The sequence below is a fragment of the Rhinolophus sinicus genome, chromosome 15 (assembly GCF_057876585.1).
Source record: "Rhinolophus sinicus isolate RSI-liver-muscle chromosome 15, RSI-T2T, whole genome shotgun sequence".
NCBI lineage: Eukaryota > Metazoa > Chordata > Mammalia > Chiroptera > Rhinolophidae > Rhinolophus > Rhinolophus sinicus.
The window spans coordinates 4,101,863-4,116,456 of NC_142515.1; the positions used below are offsets into that span (position 1 = coordinate 4,101,863).

Here is a 14,594-nt window from a genome sequence, read left to right on the forward strand (position 1 = left end):
CTGACTTCACTCTTGACGGTATTTTTTTGGATCTGACTCAAAAGGCAACGGTAACAAAAACGAAAATAAACAAATGGGAGTACGACAGACTAAAAAGCTTCTGTACAGTGAAGGAAACCATCAACAAAATAAAAAGGCAGCCTACTAAGTGGAGAAAATATTTGCAAATCATATATCTGATAAGGGGTTAATATCCAAAATATATAAAGAACTCACATAGCTCAATAACAGACAAAAACACAAATAATCCAATCTGAAAAATGGGCAGAGGATTTGCATAGATAATTTCTCTAAAGAGGACATACAGATGGCCAAGAGATACATGAAAAGATGCTCAATGTCACTAGTCATCAGGGAAATGTAGATCAAAACCACAGTGAGATGTCACCTCACACCTGTTAGAATGGCCATTATCAAAAGGACAACAAAAAACAAGTGCTGGAGAGAACGTGGAGAAAAGGGAAACCTCGTGCACTGTAGGTGCATATGGCAAACTGGTGCAGCCACTGTGGGAAACAGTACAGAGATTCCTCAAAAAATTAAAACTGGAACTACATTATGACCCAGCAATTCCACTTCTGGTATTTATCTGAAGAAAACAAAAACACTAATTTGAAAAGATGCATGTGCTCCTATGTTCATTACAGCATTATTTACAATAGCCAAGATATAGAAACAACCTAAGTGCCCATCAATAGATGAATGGATAAAGAAGAGGTGGTTCATATGTACAACGGAATGTTACTCAGCCATAAAAAGATTGAAACCTTGCCATTTGCAGCAACATGGATGGACCTTGAGGGCATTATGCTGAGTGAAATAAGTCAAAGAGAAATACCACATGATCTCACTTATATGTGGAACTGAAAAGAAACCAAAACAAATGAACAAACAAAACAAAACCCAGAGATACAGAGAACAGACTGGTGGTTGCCAGAGGGGAGGGGGCGTTGGGTGGTGGGTGGAAGGGGTGAAGGGGGTCCAGAGGTACAAACTCTCAGATATAAAATAAATATGTCATGGGGATGTAATATATAGCATCGTGACGATAACAGTAATAATATATTGTAAATTTGAAAGTTGCTAAAAAGCAAATCTTTTTGTTTTTTAAGATTTTATTGGGGAAGGGGAACAGGACTTTTTTTGGGAACAGTGACTACTTTCAGGACTTTATTCCAAGTCAATTTGTTGTCATTTCAATCTTAGTTGTGGAGGGTGCCATTCAGCTTCAAGTTGTCCTTTCAGTCTTAGTTGTGGAGGGCACAGCTCAGCTCCAGGGCCAGTTGCCGTTGCTAGTTGCAGGGGGCACAGCCCACCATCCCTTGTGGGAGTCGAACCGGCAACCTTGTGGTTGAGAGGACGCGCTCCAACCAACTGAGCCACCCGGGAACTCAGTGGCAGCTCAGCTCAAGGTGCCATGTTCAATTTTAGTTGCAGGGGGCGCTGCCCACCATCCCTTGCGGGACTCGAGGAATTGAACTGGCAACCCTGTGGTTGAGAGCCCGTGCTCCAACCAACAACTGAGCCATCCAGGAGGCAGCTCAGCTCAAGGTGCCGTGTTCAATCTTAGTTGCAGGGGGCGGAGCCCACCATCCCTTGCGGGACTCGAGGAATTGAACTGGCAACCTTGTGGTTGAGAGCCCACTGGCCCATGTAGGAATCGAACCAGCAGCCTTCAGAGTTAGGAGCATGGAGCTCTAACCGCCTGAGCCACCGGGCCGGCCCCTAAAAAGCAAATCTTGAAAGTTCTCAATACAAGAAAAAAAATTTTTGTAACTTTGGGGACAGATGGCAACTAGACTCACTGGGTAACCATTTTGCAATGTGGAATCATTATGCTGTGCGTCTGAAACTAACATAATATTGTATGCCAGTTATACTTCAAAACACACACACACACACACACACACACACACAAGAATACAGCAAACATGGGTGAACCCGCCATGCATCCCAGCCACACAGCCTCTGGGACAAAAGCACTTATCTCAGAAGCAGATACCTTCTCGGGCAGCCTGTCCTGGCCAAACAAGCACCCACAACCCTGCGAGAGGGCCCCTCAGGCTCCTCTCTGGCTGTAGAACGGCTCAGGCAGTCTCTCCAGAGTCTTGCAAAGACAACTTCTGAAACACTCGGGATTTTTCCCTCAGGGCATCCATGAGAAATTTTCAAAGGGAAAATTCAAGTGTCTTATTGGTTGTGAGCGGGAGAATACTGAAAGCTCAATTCAGAGGCCCTGCCGGCTCTGGAAGGGGAGACGCCAACTGGCTGTGTTTAGTTCCTGGGCTTTGAGGGCTGAGTGCAGGCGGCTTGGTGGGAAGCAAAGGTTTTCTTTGGCGGCCAAGGCCCTGGGTGGTTAATGCGTTTATTGATGTTGTTTTAGCTTAGACTGTGAATGCTCTCACCAACAAGAGAAAGGGCCCAGTGCAGAGCTGTCCCTCCCAGCCTGGAAAATGCTCCAAATCAAATTGTTTTATTCTAAAGCCCCTGAAGGAGATGCCAGCATTTTCAAGGCAGATTTCCAGTTTAACTTGCTTCTCCCACAGGCATCCCTACGGGATGGACGTGCTGTGTGCTCTGCAAAGAATGGGTTCCGCCTTTGGCTGGAGGTAGGTGTGGATCCCAGCATCACCCCACAGGGAGCCCTGCACACAGGCAGGCGACTCCACCTGCTGTGGACGAGCTTTCCTTCTGCAGATGGACGACAAAGGGGCCTGGGTTTCCGGAGTGACTGGATGGGCTGTGCTGTGGTATTTTCAGTGTGAGTGGTTATTACTGATTCTACTACAAACAGCTTTGCACCAAGACAACACTCAAACATCCCCCTTTAACTTTTTAGGAGGCCTGAGGGCATGTACATTTGGCCAGGTGGAAGCATTTCTGTTGAGCCAGTCCCCAGAGGGGGCCACCTGGAAGTATCTGCTGGTGCCCGGCTTCCTGGCACCCACTGGGGGCACACACTGTGCCTACACCATTCTGGTACATTTCCCTTTTCTGAACAATGAACACTGTCTACATCAATGGCCAGGAGAATGGAGTCACTTAACTGAGGAAGCTTGAAGGAAAGATGCCAGGTGACAGCTGACCTTTACTTAGATGGGCACAGACGGAAAAAATGGAAGATTCTAAAAGCAGCACCGGTAAAAATCTTGGGCTCTGAACTGCCTAGATTAGAATGACTGTGTGTGACATTGGCCACCTGACTTGTTCCCATTGTGCTTCACTCCTCATCTGGAAAACAAGGATGATATGAGACCCTAAGAATACTTTTGGGTTTTATTCGAATGATTATCTGTGGAAAACGCACACAGAGCGCTTATGAAGTGACTGGCTGTAGGGACAGAGTCCCAGAGAGCAGTTTCCAGACTCTCGACCTCACGTGGAAAGGTGCTGGCTTGGGTAGTAGATGGCTATTAGCTGTGATCAGATGACCATCAGCTGTAACCAGTTAGCCACTAGCCACTGATGTAACTGCTGTGGCTGAGCTAGCAAGCACAGATAGCGGCCGGCAAGTGAGGTTAGTAAGCGGATTGTGGATTGTGGATCGTGTGGATCCTACTTCCTGTGTCTCGCCCGGCCGCCAGCGAGACTGGGGTGCAGGAAGACCCTTTGTTGGGGTACTGGCGGATGTTTGCTTTTGTGTCTCAACCAGCCGCCATTGAGAATATAGTGGTGTGACTCCCCTATCTATGGCTCCGTTGTTGTTCCTTTTTGGCCTCACCATGTTCTGCATTCTAGTGCGGGGAGCGGGAGCTGAGTCTTTGTATTACACTGGTGCATAGTATGTGCTCAATACAAATTTGCTGAAATAATTACTCTCTGGGGATAACATGCTTTCGATTTGCCTTGAAAGTAACATACACACAGAAGATGAGAAAGGCTGACCTGCAGTCCCTTCTGAGACTCTGTAATGCAGGGTCTCTGGCCCCGCTCTCAGCAGGAAGACACAGGATATGGTGAGGCCAAAAAGGAACAGCAACGGAGCCATAGAGGAGTCATACCACCATATTCTAGATGGCGGCTGGTTGACACAAAAGCAAACATCCGCCGGTACCCCAACAAGGGGTCTTCCTGCACCCCAGTCTCGCTGGCGGCCGGGCGAGACACAGGAAGTGGGATCAACACGATCCGCAATGTAATCCGCTTGCTAACCGCACTTTTTAGCTGCAATCCGCGCCTGCTAGCGCAGCCATGGCAGGTATGTCAGTGGCCAATGGCTAACTGGTTACAGCTGATGGCCATCTACTACCCAAGCCAGCACCTTTCCACGCGAGGTCGAGAGTGGAAACTGCTCTCTGGGACTCTCCCTACGGACTCCCTCTGGAATCTCTAACCTCAGTGAGCGGGGGTGGAGGGGGTGGGGGAGGAGGGCAAAGCCTCGGAACGGTCAAGATATTGCAGAGGTATTGGGAAACAACAGATAGGGCCTGATGACGTGGCAATGGGAAGCCATCTGAAAACTCGTTTCAAGTATTTATGAGAAGGGAGAAACCAGTGAAACTGAGGTAGAAAGAGGGGAGGCAAGGCCCTTAGGGCACCCAAAGGTTAGTAAGAAGCCCCCACAAGAGTTCTTTTCTTTATCCCGGACCAGGGGTCCCGCAGGACGCAGAGCTGAAGGGGCCAGGCAGGGGGCTGGGCCTCCTAGGGGCTTCTCACAGGTTTGTCAGGTAACCCAAGGCTCGTTCAGCCTTTTAGAGTTCCCACCTGGAGGACAGGGGTAACCCCCAGAGAAGGTGCCCCGGCAGCTCTGACTCCACTCTGAGTCTTCCAACAAGCCCATCGCAGCCGAGAGCTTTCACCAGAAGCTCCCTGTTTGAAGCAGCGCTGGAGAATTAAGCAGTAATGTGAGCCACACATGGAATGACAGCAGACTAGTGCACAGGAAAAGCTAGTACCCCCCAAACTCCATTCTGTGCCATGCTAGCAGCCTTTCTTGGAATCTTGACTCACGACTTGGAAAAGGCAATGCCCGGTTCATGATTTGGAGCCACCCTGTCACCACACCACGACCACAGCTCAGTGTGTGCCACGGAGACTCAGAGGCTGCAGGGACATCATGCTGACAGTCACAGGCTCCTGCCCGGCACCTCAGGGCACCGTGCACACTTACTTGTTAAGGATTTTGGCTCTCTTCGCACTTGAAAAATTCTCCAGTTGCAGGGATTCTTGAGTGAGGAACGCCACAGCCAGGTGAAAGTAGTTGTTCCACAGCTGAAACCAAAAAGGGGGAGAGGCTGAGGCATCTCTGCTTCACGGCGGCCCTTGGCGAGGCCGAGGATGCCCCACCTGCCAGCGCACGCTCCTGGAATGTCTCGGAAACCACACTTCCTCCACGCAACTCGCTCACAGCCACCCAGGCCGTGGCTCAGGGCTCAGTGTGGGCTCCCCGGGCACGTGCTCAAGACCCAGCCGAGCCGCTCACCGAGGCAGACAGCCCTCCTTCCCGTGCCTGGTGTTCCGCACGGAACAATGGGAATCTCCGCGGTACCTACCTTGGAGGGGGGCGGGGGGCGTAAATATTAATACATGTGGAGACTTCCGGTGGCGCCGTGCATCCAGGAGCACGTGATAAATGTTAGCGCCTATGGAGCTCCTTTACAGCCAATAGATTTCTATAATTTATGATCTTTTCTGATACTAAAAAAGTAGATAAATGCTACACGATTAAGGAAAACAGATATAAGAAATCAAGCATTTTGAATTTAGAGGATGCACAGACTGCACGTGGCGCAAAAGACCGTTTGCTGTGACATGACTGTGTCGTCCTAGAGCTGGCCACTGTGGAGCTGTGTGTGTCTGGACGTGGTAACAGACACTTGCCGTGACAAACACGTTCTTCAACAAGAAACATTGTGACAGGGAGATTTCCTGAAGTCGTGGAACCAATACCCCCCCGCCCCATTATGTCAATGTTGCAATCAGGTGGCCATAATGAAAATGAATGAAGGATTCTCGGATCACAAAGACAGATGCTTTGCTTGCTTATTGGAGTTCAATAAACGGCACCACCATCCACCTTGCTGCCGGCACTCTGGGCTTGGTCCCTTCCTGCATCCATCGGATCAATCAGTAAGTCCATCGGTTTTCACCTTATCAGTACCCCCAAACCCATCCATGTGTGTCAGTCCGCATGGACCCTCCCAACAACCAGCACAGCCTGTGGCCTGTTTCCTGCCGCTGACCTTGTCCCTGTCAAACCCACTGTCCACAGCGCAGCCAGAGGAACCCACACCAACCTGAGGCTGCCTGGCCCTGGCTTGAGCCCCTCGGCAAGCTTCGCGTATCTTTGGGGTCAGGAAAGACCCTGAGGGTGAGTGACTGCCTCACTCCGGCCGCCTCCCGCTCGCAGCCTTTGCACTCACAGGACTCACCCAGCCTGCCCATCAGGGCCCCGCACTTGGCCTCTACAGACATGTGGCCCACCCCCTTCTCCTCCCGCAGGTGTCTCAGCACACCTGGAGCAGGTGTGTTCGCCTTCTTGCCCTCCCAGCACCGCCAGGTGCCCCTACAACAACACTCAGTTCCCCCTTACGTGCAAGCACTGGAGTCCTGCCTTAATCATCCTCTCTGAGCCCCACAATGGGTGGGGGGGGGGAGGGATCCCATGTCTGGCATAGAGAAAGTGATCGAGCAAGAAGAACCAATAATTGAGGGATGAACCCACTGGGAGTTCTCAGGTGCAACATTAGAACCCCAGGGACACTGCCTCCAGATTGCTTCCATCTGCTCCCTCTCTCAGAGGGTGGCACCGTGGCTGGGAGGTGTGGGGAGGGTGTGAAAGACAAGTGGGGAGGCCCCCCAGGAACTGCAGTAGGGGGCTCAGAGAGTGGTTCTTAAAGATACTCTCTGGCTCCAGAGCAAAGGACTGTTTCCTGGAGGAAGAACTGAGCATGCTCATAGCAGACGACATTTCGGGGGGCCTTCCACCTGCACCAGTGGGAAAGAGCCTGGGCCATCAGGGTTCCCACTGCACCTCAAAGCTCCAGCACACCTTCAAGGCCATTTGTGGGTGTTGGTTTTCTCAGTTCCAAAACAGGGATAATATTTATTATATCAAATGAGAGAGTTGCAAAGAGTTCCACAAAAATAAGGCATTAACAGTATTGATTCTATTTTTAGTCACCTGTGAAGTAAGTGGAAATGGCTTCCTCTTATCGCAAAGCCACAGGTCACAGGGGACGTGGAAGAAAGATCTAAGTGAGGCGCCCCGAACCTACAACCCACACTCCCTCACGGCCCACAAAACCCCGTTCTTTCTTAGCCCCTTTGACAATAAAAGTGGGGCTCGGGTCACTCAAGTACAAGTTGCACCTCCCACTTCTGGCCTCCCGTCTCCTGGCTGTGCCCTCCTGCCCCGGCACTGGCAGGAGTAACCGGCCATGTTCAGGTGTGACCTGAGAACCACAGCTGGGCACAGCTAGAACAGGCCCCACAAATGCACTGAGGGATTTTAACAGACACTGGCTGCCCTGCCTGCACAAACAATATCAGCAAAAATGTGGATGCTTCCTCTTAAGTTCCAGCTTCACTAACTCGATGTCCCTTCTCTTCATTCCTGTCTGCTGAGTCTGATGTCTCCTCAGAAACCTGCCCTAGGAGAGGTTGAAGGGAACTGAGTAGTCAGGTGCCCTGAAGAAGGGGGTTCCTCTCCTCCGCGCACCTGGCGACAGAGCACTTCTACCTGGAACGCCAGACAGGAGGGGCCCGGAAGACATTTTTATTTCCTTAGGGGTGGACAGGCTGCATCTGGCTGTCGGTGCCCCAGAAATCCAGGGGCCACTGTCAGAGCACAAGCAGGGTGATGCCGACCCCCAGGGCTCGGGAGCTTCTGGCACAAGGCCTCATCACTTCCGTGCCATTCCTGCTAAAGGGGGGTAGCCTGGGTCTCGCCACGAGAAGGCTTGAGACAGCCACAGTGAGAGGCCTTCTGCAAATAACAGGCCCGCGCTCTTCAGAAGAGTCAAGGTCAGAGTCAAGAAAGAGTGAGGAGCTGTTCTAGCCTGAAGGAGATGGAGGAGACACAGAAACTGAATGCGTAGATGCCGAGAAGGAGCACAGAGGATTTGCAGGGCGGTGAAAATATCCACAGGACACCATAATGACGGATACACGTCCATAGAATGGCCAACATCCAGAGTGAGCCCTCACGTGAGCTACGGGCTGTGGGTGGCTATGGCGTGTCAGGCAGGTTCATCAATAGTTTAACGGATGAACTGTTCTGGTGGGGATGGTATTGGTGGGGACACGGTGCCTGTGTGGGGACAGGTGGCATATGGGAAATCGCTGTACCTTCTGCTCAATTTGGCTTTGGACCTAAACTGCTCTAAGAAAATTAGGTCTTTACAAAAATCACATAAAACACAAACGTGAAAGCAACTGTAAGCAATGCGTATGACCACTGCGGTGGGTGATAAGGGCTTTGAAGGGTGTGACGGGGATGCCTGAACTGGAACGGGGTCTGAGGACTCGTGGCAGTGACGACACTGTACATCTCCTGATCTGGGCCGTCTCCCCGTAGGTGCGCAGGACAGAGTCCCTGCTTGGAGACGTGCCCGGCAGTATCGGGGTCAGATTGTTAGCTTAGTACTGGAAGGTGAAGAAACGGCTCTTTGTCCTGACTTGTCAGAAATGAGGGGCAGGCTGAGGAGCAGCGGGGGCAGCAGCCCTCAGGGCCGGTGAGTTAAAAGAGAAGGAAGTGTCAGGAGGAGGCGCTGTGCGGTGAACCTGAGCGTGTAAGAACATAACGATTCGCCTTGTCAAAGCACCAGCTGCCTGAAGGCTGCCTCCGCCACATGGCACCTAAGCACGCCCCCTGGGGGTGGGCAGTGGGCACCCTTTGGCATGAACAACCATCCACACGCACTTCACCCCTGCCAAGCTCAAGGAGCTACGTTGGGCCAAAAGGGCACATTGCTGCGTGTGGGTATGAAGGGGGGCATCCAGGGGACCAAACTCATGAGACAGTGAACAGTGCAGTAATCCCTGACATGCTGGGAAAAAGGAGTCCACACTCACAGCAGCCATACTCGAAACATACAGACATCTCCCCAGCAGGGAACGGGCTAGGCTGATACGGACAAAGCGAAGAAAACGTCATGAAGGACACACACACACACACACACAGAGATCTAAATAGTCAGGTATAGGATGGGAAAATAAATATTGCAAAGTATTCCTCCAAATACTGTAACATTTCCCCTACTCTATTTATAAATTCAATGGCATTCCAATTAAAATACAAGAGGCATTAAAACAAAAAGGTCAACAAGCTTACTTTGAATTTCACATGGAAGAAGAAATACAAAAGATCCAAGATAATTTTGAAAGAGCTCATTAATAGGGAAGCCCTGACTCCACTAGATTGGGTGTAAAGCCAGCAGGTAATAACACAGAAAACAGAGTTGATAAACACACCTTTGCAATTATGTTAACAGTGGCATTTCAAATCACCGGGGAAAGTAGAACCTATTCATGAAATGAAGTAGAGAAAAGTGAAGAGTTTAACTTCACTTTTAGTGATTGGAAAGTTAAAAAGATTAATCTAATAACTTATGTTATTAGATTAAGTCCTAAGATGCCTATCCTTATTTTTCCTATACTTTTTTTTGAATTTTTTTTTTTTTTTGAATTTTAAATTTCTATCTTAACAGCAGTATAGAATGTAAGTATAAAATATACCAAGTATTATATATCTGGAAATGTTATCTTTTTCACGATTTGATTTTTTTTTTTCTTATTTTCTCTGCCTAATGCTTGTTCTCTGCCTAAGGTTAGTGATTGGAAAGTTAAAAAAACAAACAAACAAACAAAAAAAACAGACCTATAAAGGTATTAGCAAATAATAACTACATAACAAAGAAATAGTTACATTTACAACATCAAAGCAGAGAAGGGTTTGCCAAGCAAACTAGAAACCACAAGAGCCATAAAAGAAATGATAGATTTGACTGCGGAAAAAATAAATATTTCTACATGATAAAACTTAACCCAAGACTAGGCTGTCGCAAGAATTTCAACTTACGAAAGAATATGGCCAATAGCCTATCGAAAAACCAGCACAGGAAATGATCAGAAAGTTATTATTAGTAGTAGATAAGTTAATAATAGTAGAAACTCTCACAGCCAGTAAGTAGTCTCAGCCTAACTAGCAATCAGAGAAATTCCAACAAAAATAAGAATCAGCAATATTTAAGAAATCGATATTGGAGAAGATTCTAGAAAAAGGCGTACCTCCAAGAAGGTTGGTGGGATTGCCAATTGCTAAAGCATTTTAGGATCTCCATCAGACTAAAATTTCTTAGCAGTCAGCCTGGCAATGCTTCCAGGAAGCTTTTCTACAGCAATGCAGCGCTGAGATGCATGTGTGAGACCGATGACTGTTCGTGGTAGCATTGCTAATGGGGAACTGGAAATAGCTGATAGGTCATCAGTGCGGGGATGCCTGCGCAAATGTTGGTGAACATGACAGAGTTGAAAAACACACAGCATATGCTCCAATTTGTGTTAAAAGCCAAAAGAAAGCATGCATACGCCCATATAAATGCTTAACGAAGCGTCAGGAAGATCACACAACATCTGGGTAAAAGTGACCCTGCAGAGGAAAAAAGACTGAAAAGGGATCTTTCATATTTTACTCAATGTGCTGATTTATACTGCATGAATATTTTGATGAAACTATATCTCTGTATTAGGACATGTGAAAACAAGCATTAGGCAGAGAAAGTAAGAAAAAAAAAATCAAATCGTGAAAAAGATAACATTTCCAGATATATAGTACTTGGTATATTTTATACTTACATTCTATACTGCTGTTAAGATAGAAATTTAAAATACAAAAAGCATAGAAAAAATAAGGATAGGCACCTTAGGACTTAATCTAATAACCTAAGTATCATATTAGCTCTAAATTCTCAGGGGCGCGATGCAAAAGGGTAAGTGATGGGTGTGTAACTGTTGTTGTCTGCAACACATTTTTGACTCGGGCCTCCCAGTGGGTGTGCAGAAATTCTTTAGGTTCCTTCTCAAAGCTCAATTCTAGGAAACTAACATGCCATTTGCATCTGGACGCTTTTTTTATTTGCAAACTTTAGTAAATGAATCTAAGCAATAATAATGACAAAAATCATTATTAGCAGAAACACATCCAGAATACAATGGAACTGAAAGCCACGAACATCAGATGCACAGGAAAAAATCATGCCTAGCAAGATCTATCCTTAATACACACACACGCACACGAGCAGGCACGCGCGTGCACACACGCAAAGAAGGAGAAGGGCTGAAACTGGTGGACCAGCTGACCCAAGCCCAGGGGGACAGGGCGGGGTCTTCTGCCTTGCAAAGGCCAGTGCAGGCAGCACAAAGCCAGGAGAGAAGAAATACTGAGTTCTGAAAGCCAGCGATGCACGCCCCGCCCCGGCGCCTCCTTGCTGATGCTCCCCTCGCCTGTTAGGACGGTCTGGGACAATCTCGGCAGCCACACAGACACAGTGGCCTCCTGGCTCAGACTCCCTCTTGTTACTCTGATTCAATACGTTCTCTTTGAAACAGCTCCATCTCCTCTCCCTTGCTAAATTGAGCAAGCACCTCGAAGGCATAATTTTCAGTCCTCAGGTTCCAGTAGTACATATTGTAAACGCCATTTCCACCCCTTGGAGGGGAGACCAATTAAGTTCTAGGACCAGGAATAAAAGGTATTGGCTCAGACGAGCAATTTGTTTTAACATGTTTCCCAACCAAGGCTGATTCTAACTCGTCTCTTACCTGCAGCTCAAAGTTGGCTTGATCCAGAAATTTCTTGTTCAGCATATCTGCATACTGATTAATCGCTCGCAGGAAGACTCTGAAAGATCAAGAGAAAAATGACATAATTACACACTTAGGCTCTGGCACCTCTGTAGGTTTGGCACTGCAATTAGGTACAACCCAGACTGCCGGGAACGTGAACTCTCCAAGTCCTGTGAAAAGGGCCGAGGTTTTGCCAATGAAAAACCCCGACAATTATAGGCCGATGTTCTCCAAATTAATCAAGGACATTAGCACATGCAGAATAAAAGAAACAGACCAAAATAACGATGTCTGAAAGTAACATATGAAAAGTATCATTAAAAACCCTAACTTAAAAAAAGGTACAAATGAAATCCTTTCCTCAAGTCACAAAATCTTAATGTTATATTATGAAATTGGTCTTTGCTTAGTTGGCTTTTGAAAGCTAAGCATTTGAAAGCGCTGTTACTCACCAGCGTGGAAATATGACTTCTTTCAGTATCATTTGTCCTGTACTCCAAATGCTAATTTTGGTCACTGTTTACTTGTTTAAATAAAACTTTAAAAGCTTTAATAGGTCTGACAGTGATTTACTAAGAACTTCAGATGGAACACTGATTCATTGACAATGTGCGATTTTAAGCACTGAGGTACCTTGACTTTCCCTTTTCTGTATGAAACATGCCATTTGAAAGGTCATGAATGGCTGCAGAGCTCTAGGCCTTTCACAAGCTTGCTCATTTAGTACATTTGTTTTATTACCCCTGGGAGTACTGACTATATAACACAGCTTAGTTCTCTAGATATTTCTTTTGAAATGACCCCTCTCTCTTTGCACAAAGGCAGGATGCAGGAGGAATTAGCATTAGGTCACAGATGATAAACTTAATTACACTTCTCCATTTAAGCAGCAGGAAGCAGCGAGGGAGCGTAAGAGAAATCTAGGTTACCTACTAGGAACCGTCCTCTCTGATATGTTCTTAGCTAAGGAGGCCGGAAAAGCTCCGTGTTCCTGGCCATCCCACAGTCACTACCGGTGGCCAGTCAGCATGGGAGGAGGGAGAAAGGGAGCCTGCAGCTGGGGCTTTAGGACAGCTGCATCACCACCCCTGCCACGAGCTGCCATCCCACACCTGCTGTCACTACGGCCTCTCTCACCCTCATCATGTGGATACAGCTCTAAGGAAGGGGCTTTGTGACATCAGCTCAAGAAACCTAGCAGTGGGATCCAGGACTGAAACAGGTGCGACGAATGGCCTGTGATGGGGTTTGCTAGCTCAGTCAGCGTTGTCTGAATTCTTCCCTGGGAACATTAAATCTAACCGGAAAGGAAGAATTAGTATTTTAAGTGACTATTAATTGGAGGACATGGGGATCCTGGCAGTTTCATTAACCAAGAGCACAGGCTGGGCAGCAGCATCCATCACCACAGTGTGTGGTCAGATTTTGCAAATACAGGATGAATTTTATAATTCATTGGGGGAAATAAAAGAAAAGACGAACACAGGGCATTTAGGGCATCCTGACAAATGAATACAGGATCAGGAGAAAAATCGCTGAATTCAGGACGTGCCTCATGTATACACAGACCACCTGGCAACCCTCTCCAGCCTGCCAGTGTTGGACGGGGCATCCCCTGTCAGGTCCAGTCCTCACAAGGACAGGATGCATGGCCAAAGAGACGATGGTCTGCCTTGCCCACGTGATCCCTGGCAACTGTGTTCAGGTAGCATTAAATCCAGCAATCAGAGATCCCCTAAGTGTGAGCGGAATGGGAGAACTTCCCGTCATTCCAGGGGCGGGCTCTCATGCAGCACAAAAATAGTGGTACCAACATATCGTTGTTCATTAAGTTCTCGAACTTGGCTGTTCACTAGAGTCCCCTAGAGTCCTTATCAGCTTTAAGGAAGACCCTCTCTCTAGCCGTCTGTGATAACAATGACAAGTGGACTAAAACATGCATTATTATTACAGGGCAATTATTTTGCCTCAAGATAGCACCCAAACAGTGGCAATAGGCTACTTCTAATTAAGTACTAGAACAATTTCAGCCAATTAAATACAGATATTTCTCAAAATGACTCTTTAACAACCTATACCATGCGAAATAACACGAAGGCCGAGCACAAAGTTTTTAATGAACCGACAGCTCAGCAAGAGCAGTGCCTGCGAGAGTCTATAATTTACACTCACTATACAGTTTTTGAAAAGCCAGGACACAAAACCAAATAAACACAGAATGGGGGTTGTACAAGGAAATCTACAGGGAAGATAAAGTAAAAACCGTAATCAGGGAAGTAAACAAAGATGGGGTGAAGTGCACGCGTGGTGGGTCCAGTGCAGCTTCACTTCCACGGAACGATCCGGGACACACATAGGTCACATCCGACGCTCACACCTGATGGGATTAAAATCTTAGTCCCTCTGAAGCTGAATAATACTGAATGTCAACTATAATTTTATATATATATATAGTCACGGGATGTGGGGTACAGCATAGGGAACAGAGTCAGTGGAACGGTAACAGCTGCATACGATGTCAGAAGGGTAGTAGATGGGGGGTTATCACTTTGTGAGGGGTGCAAATGTCTAACTATTACATTGTTTTGCATGCCTGAAACTAATAAGTAAATAAATAAGAACCAACTTAACAATGCCCCACGTCCACCTGAACATAAATCAATTATCTAACTAGATACATGAAACCTAAACAGAGACTAACTTTTAGGCAAGACTATTATCTACTGTCATTCATAAGTTAACTTGAATACATGTCAAACTAGGGAAAATAAACAAGAAAATAACTTTAGCAGCTTTTGTGTAACATA

General features: G+C 47.2%; 1 protein-coding gene across 2 annotated transcripts in view; it reads right to left on the reverse strand.

The window, feature by feature from the left end:
• DOCK1 (dedicator of cytokinesis 1) overlaps positions 1-14,594 on the reverse strand; it is a 446,228-nt gene that overhangs the window by 87,954 nt on the left and 343,680 nt on the right. For both annotated transcript variants that reach the window (XM_019728239.3, XM_019728238.3), the window contains exons 30-31: positions 11,764-11,842; positions 5,111-5,211 (exon numbers count right to left, since the gene is read on the reverse strand). In XM_019728239.3, coding sequence (XP_019583798.2) covers positions 5,111-5,211; positions 11,764-11,842 — 180 coding nt within the window. The remainder of the gene's footprint in view (positions 1-5,110; positions 5,212-11,763; positions 11,843-14,594) is intronic.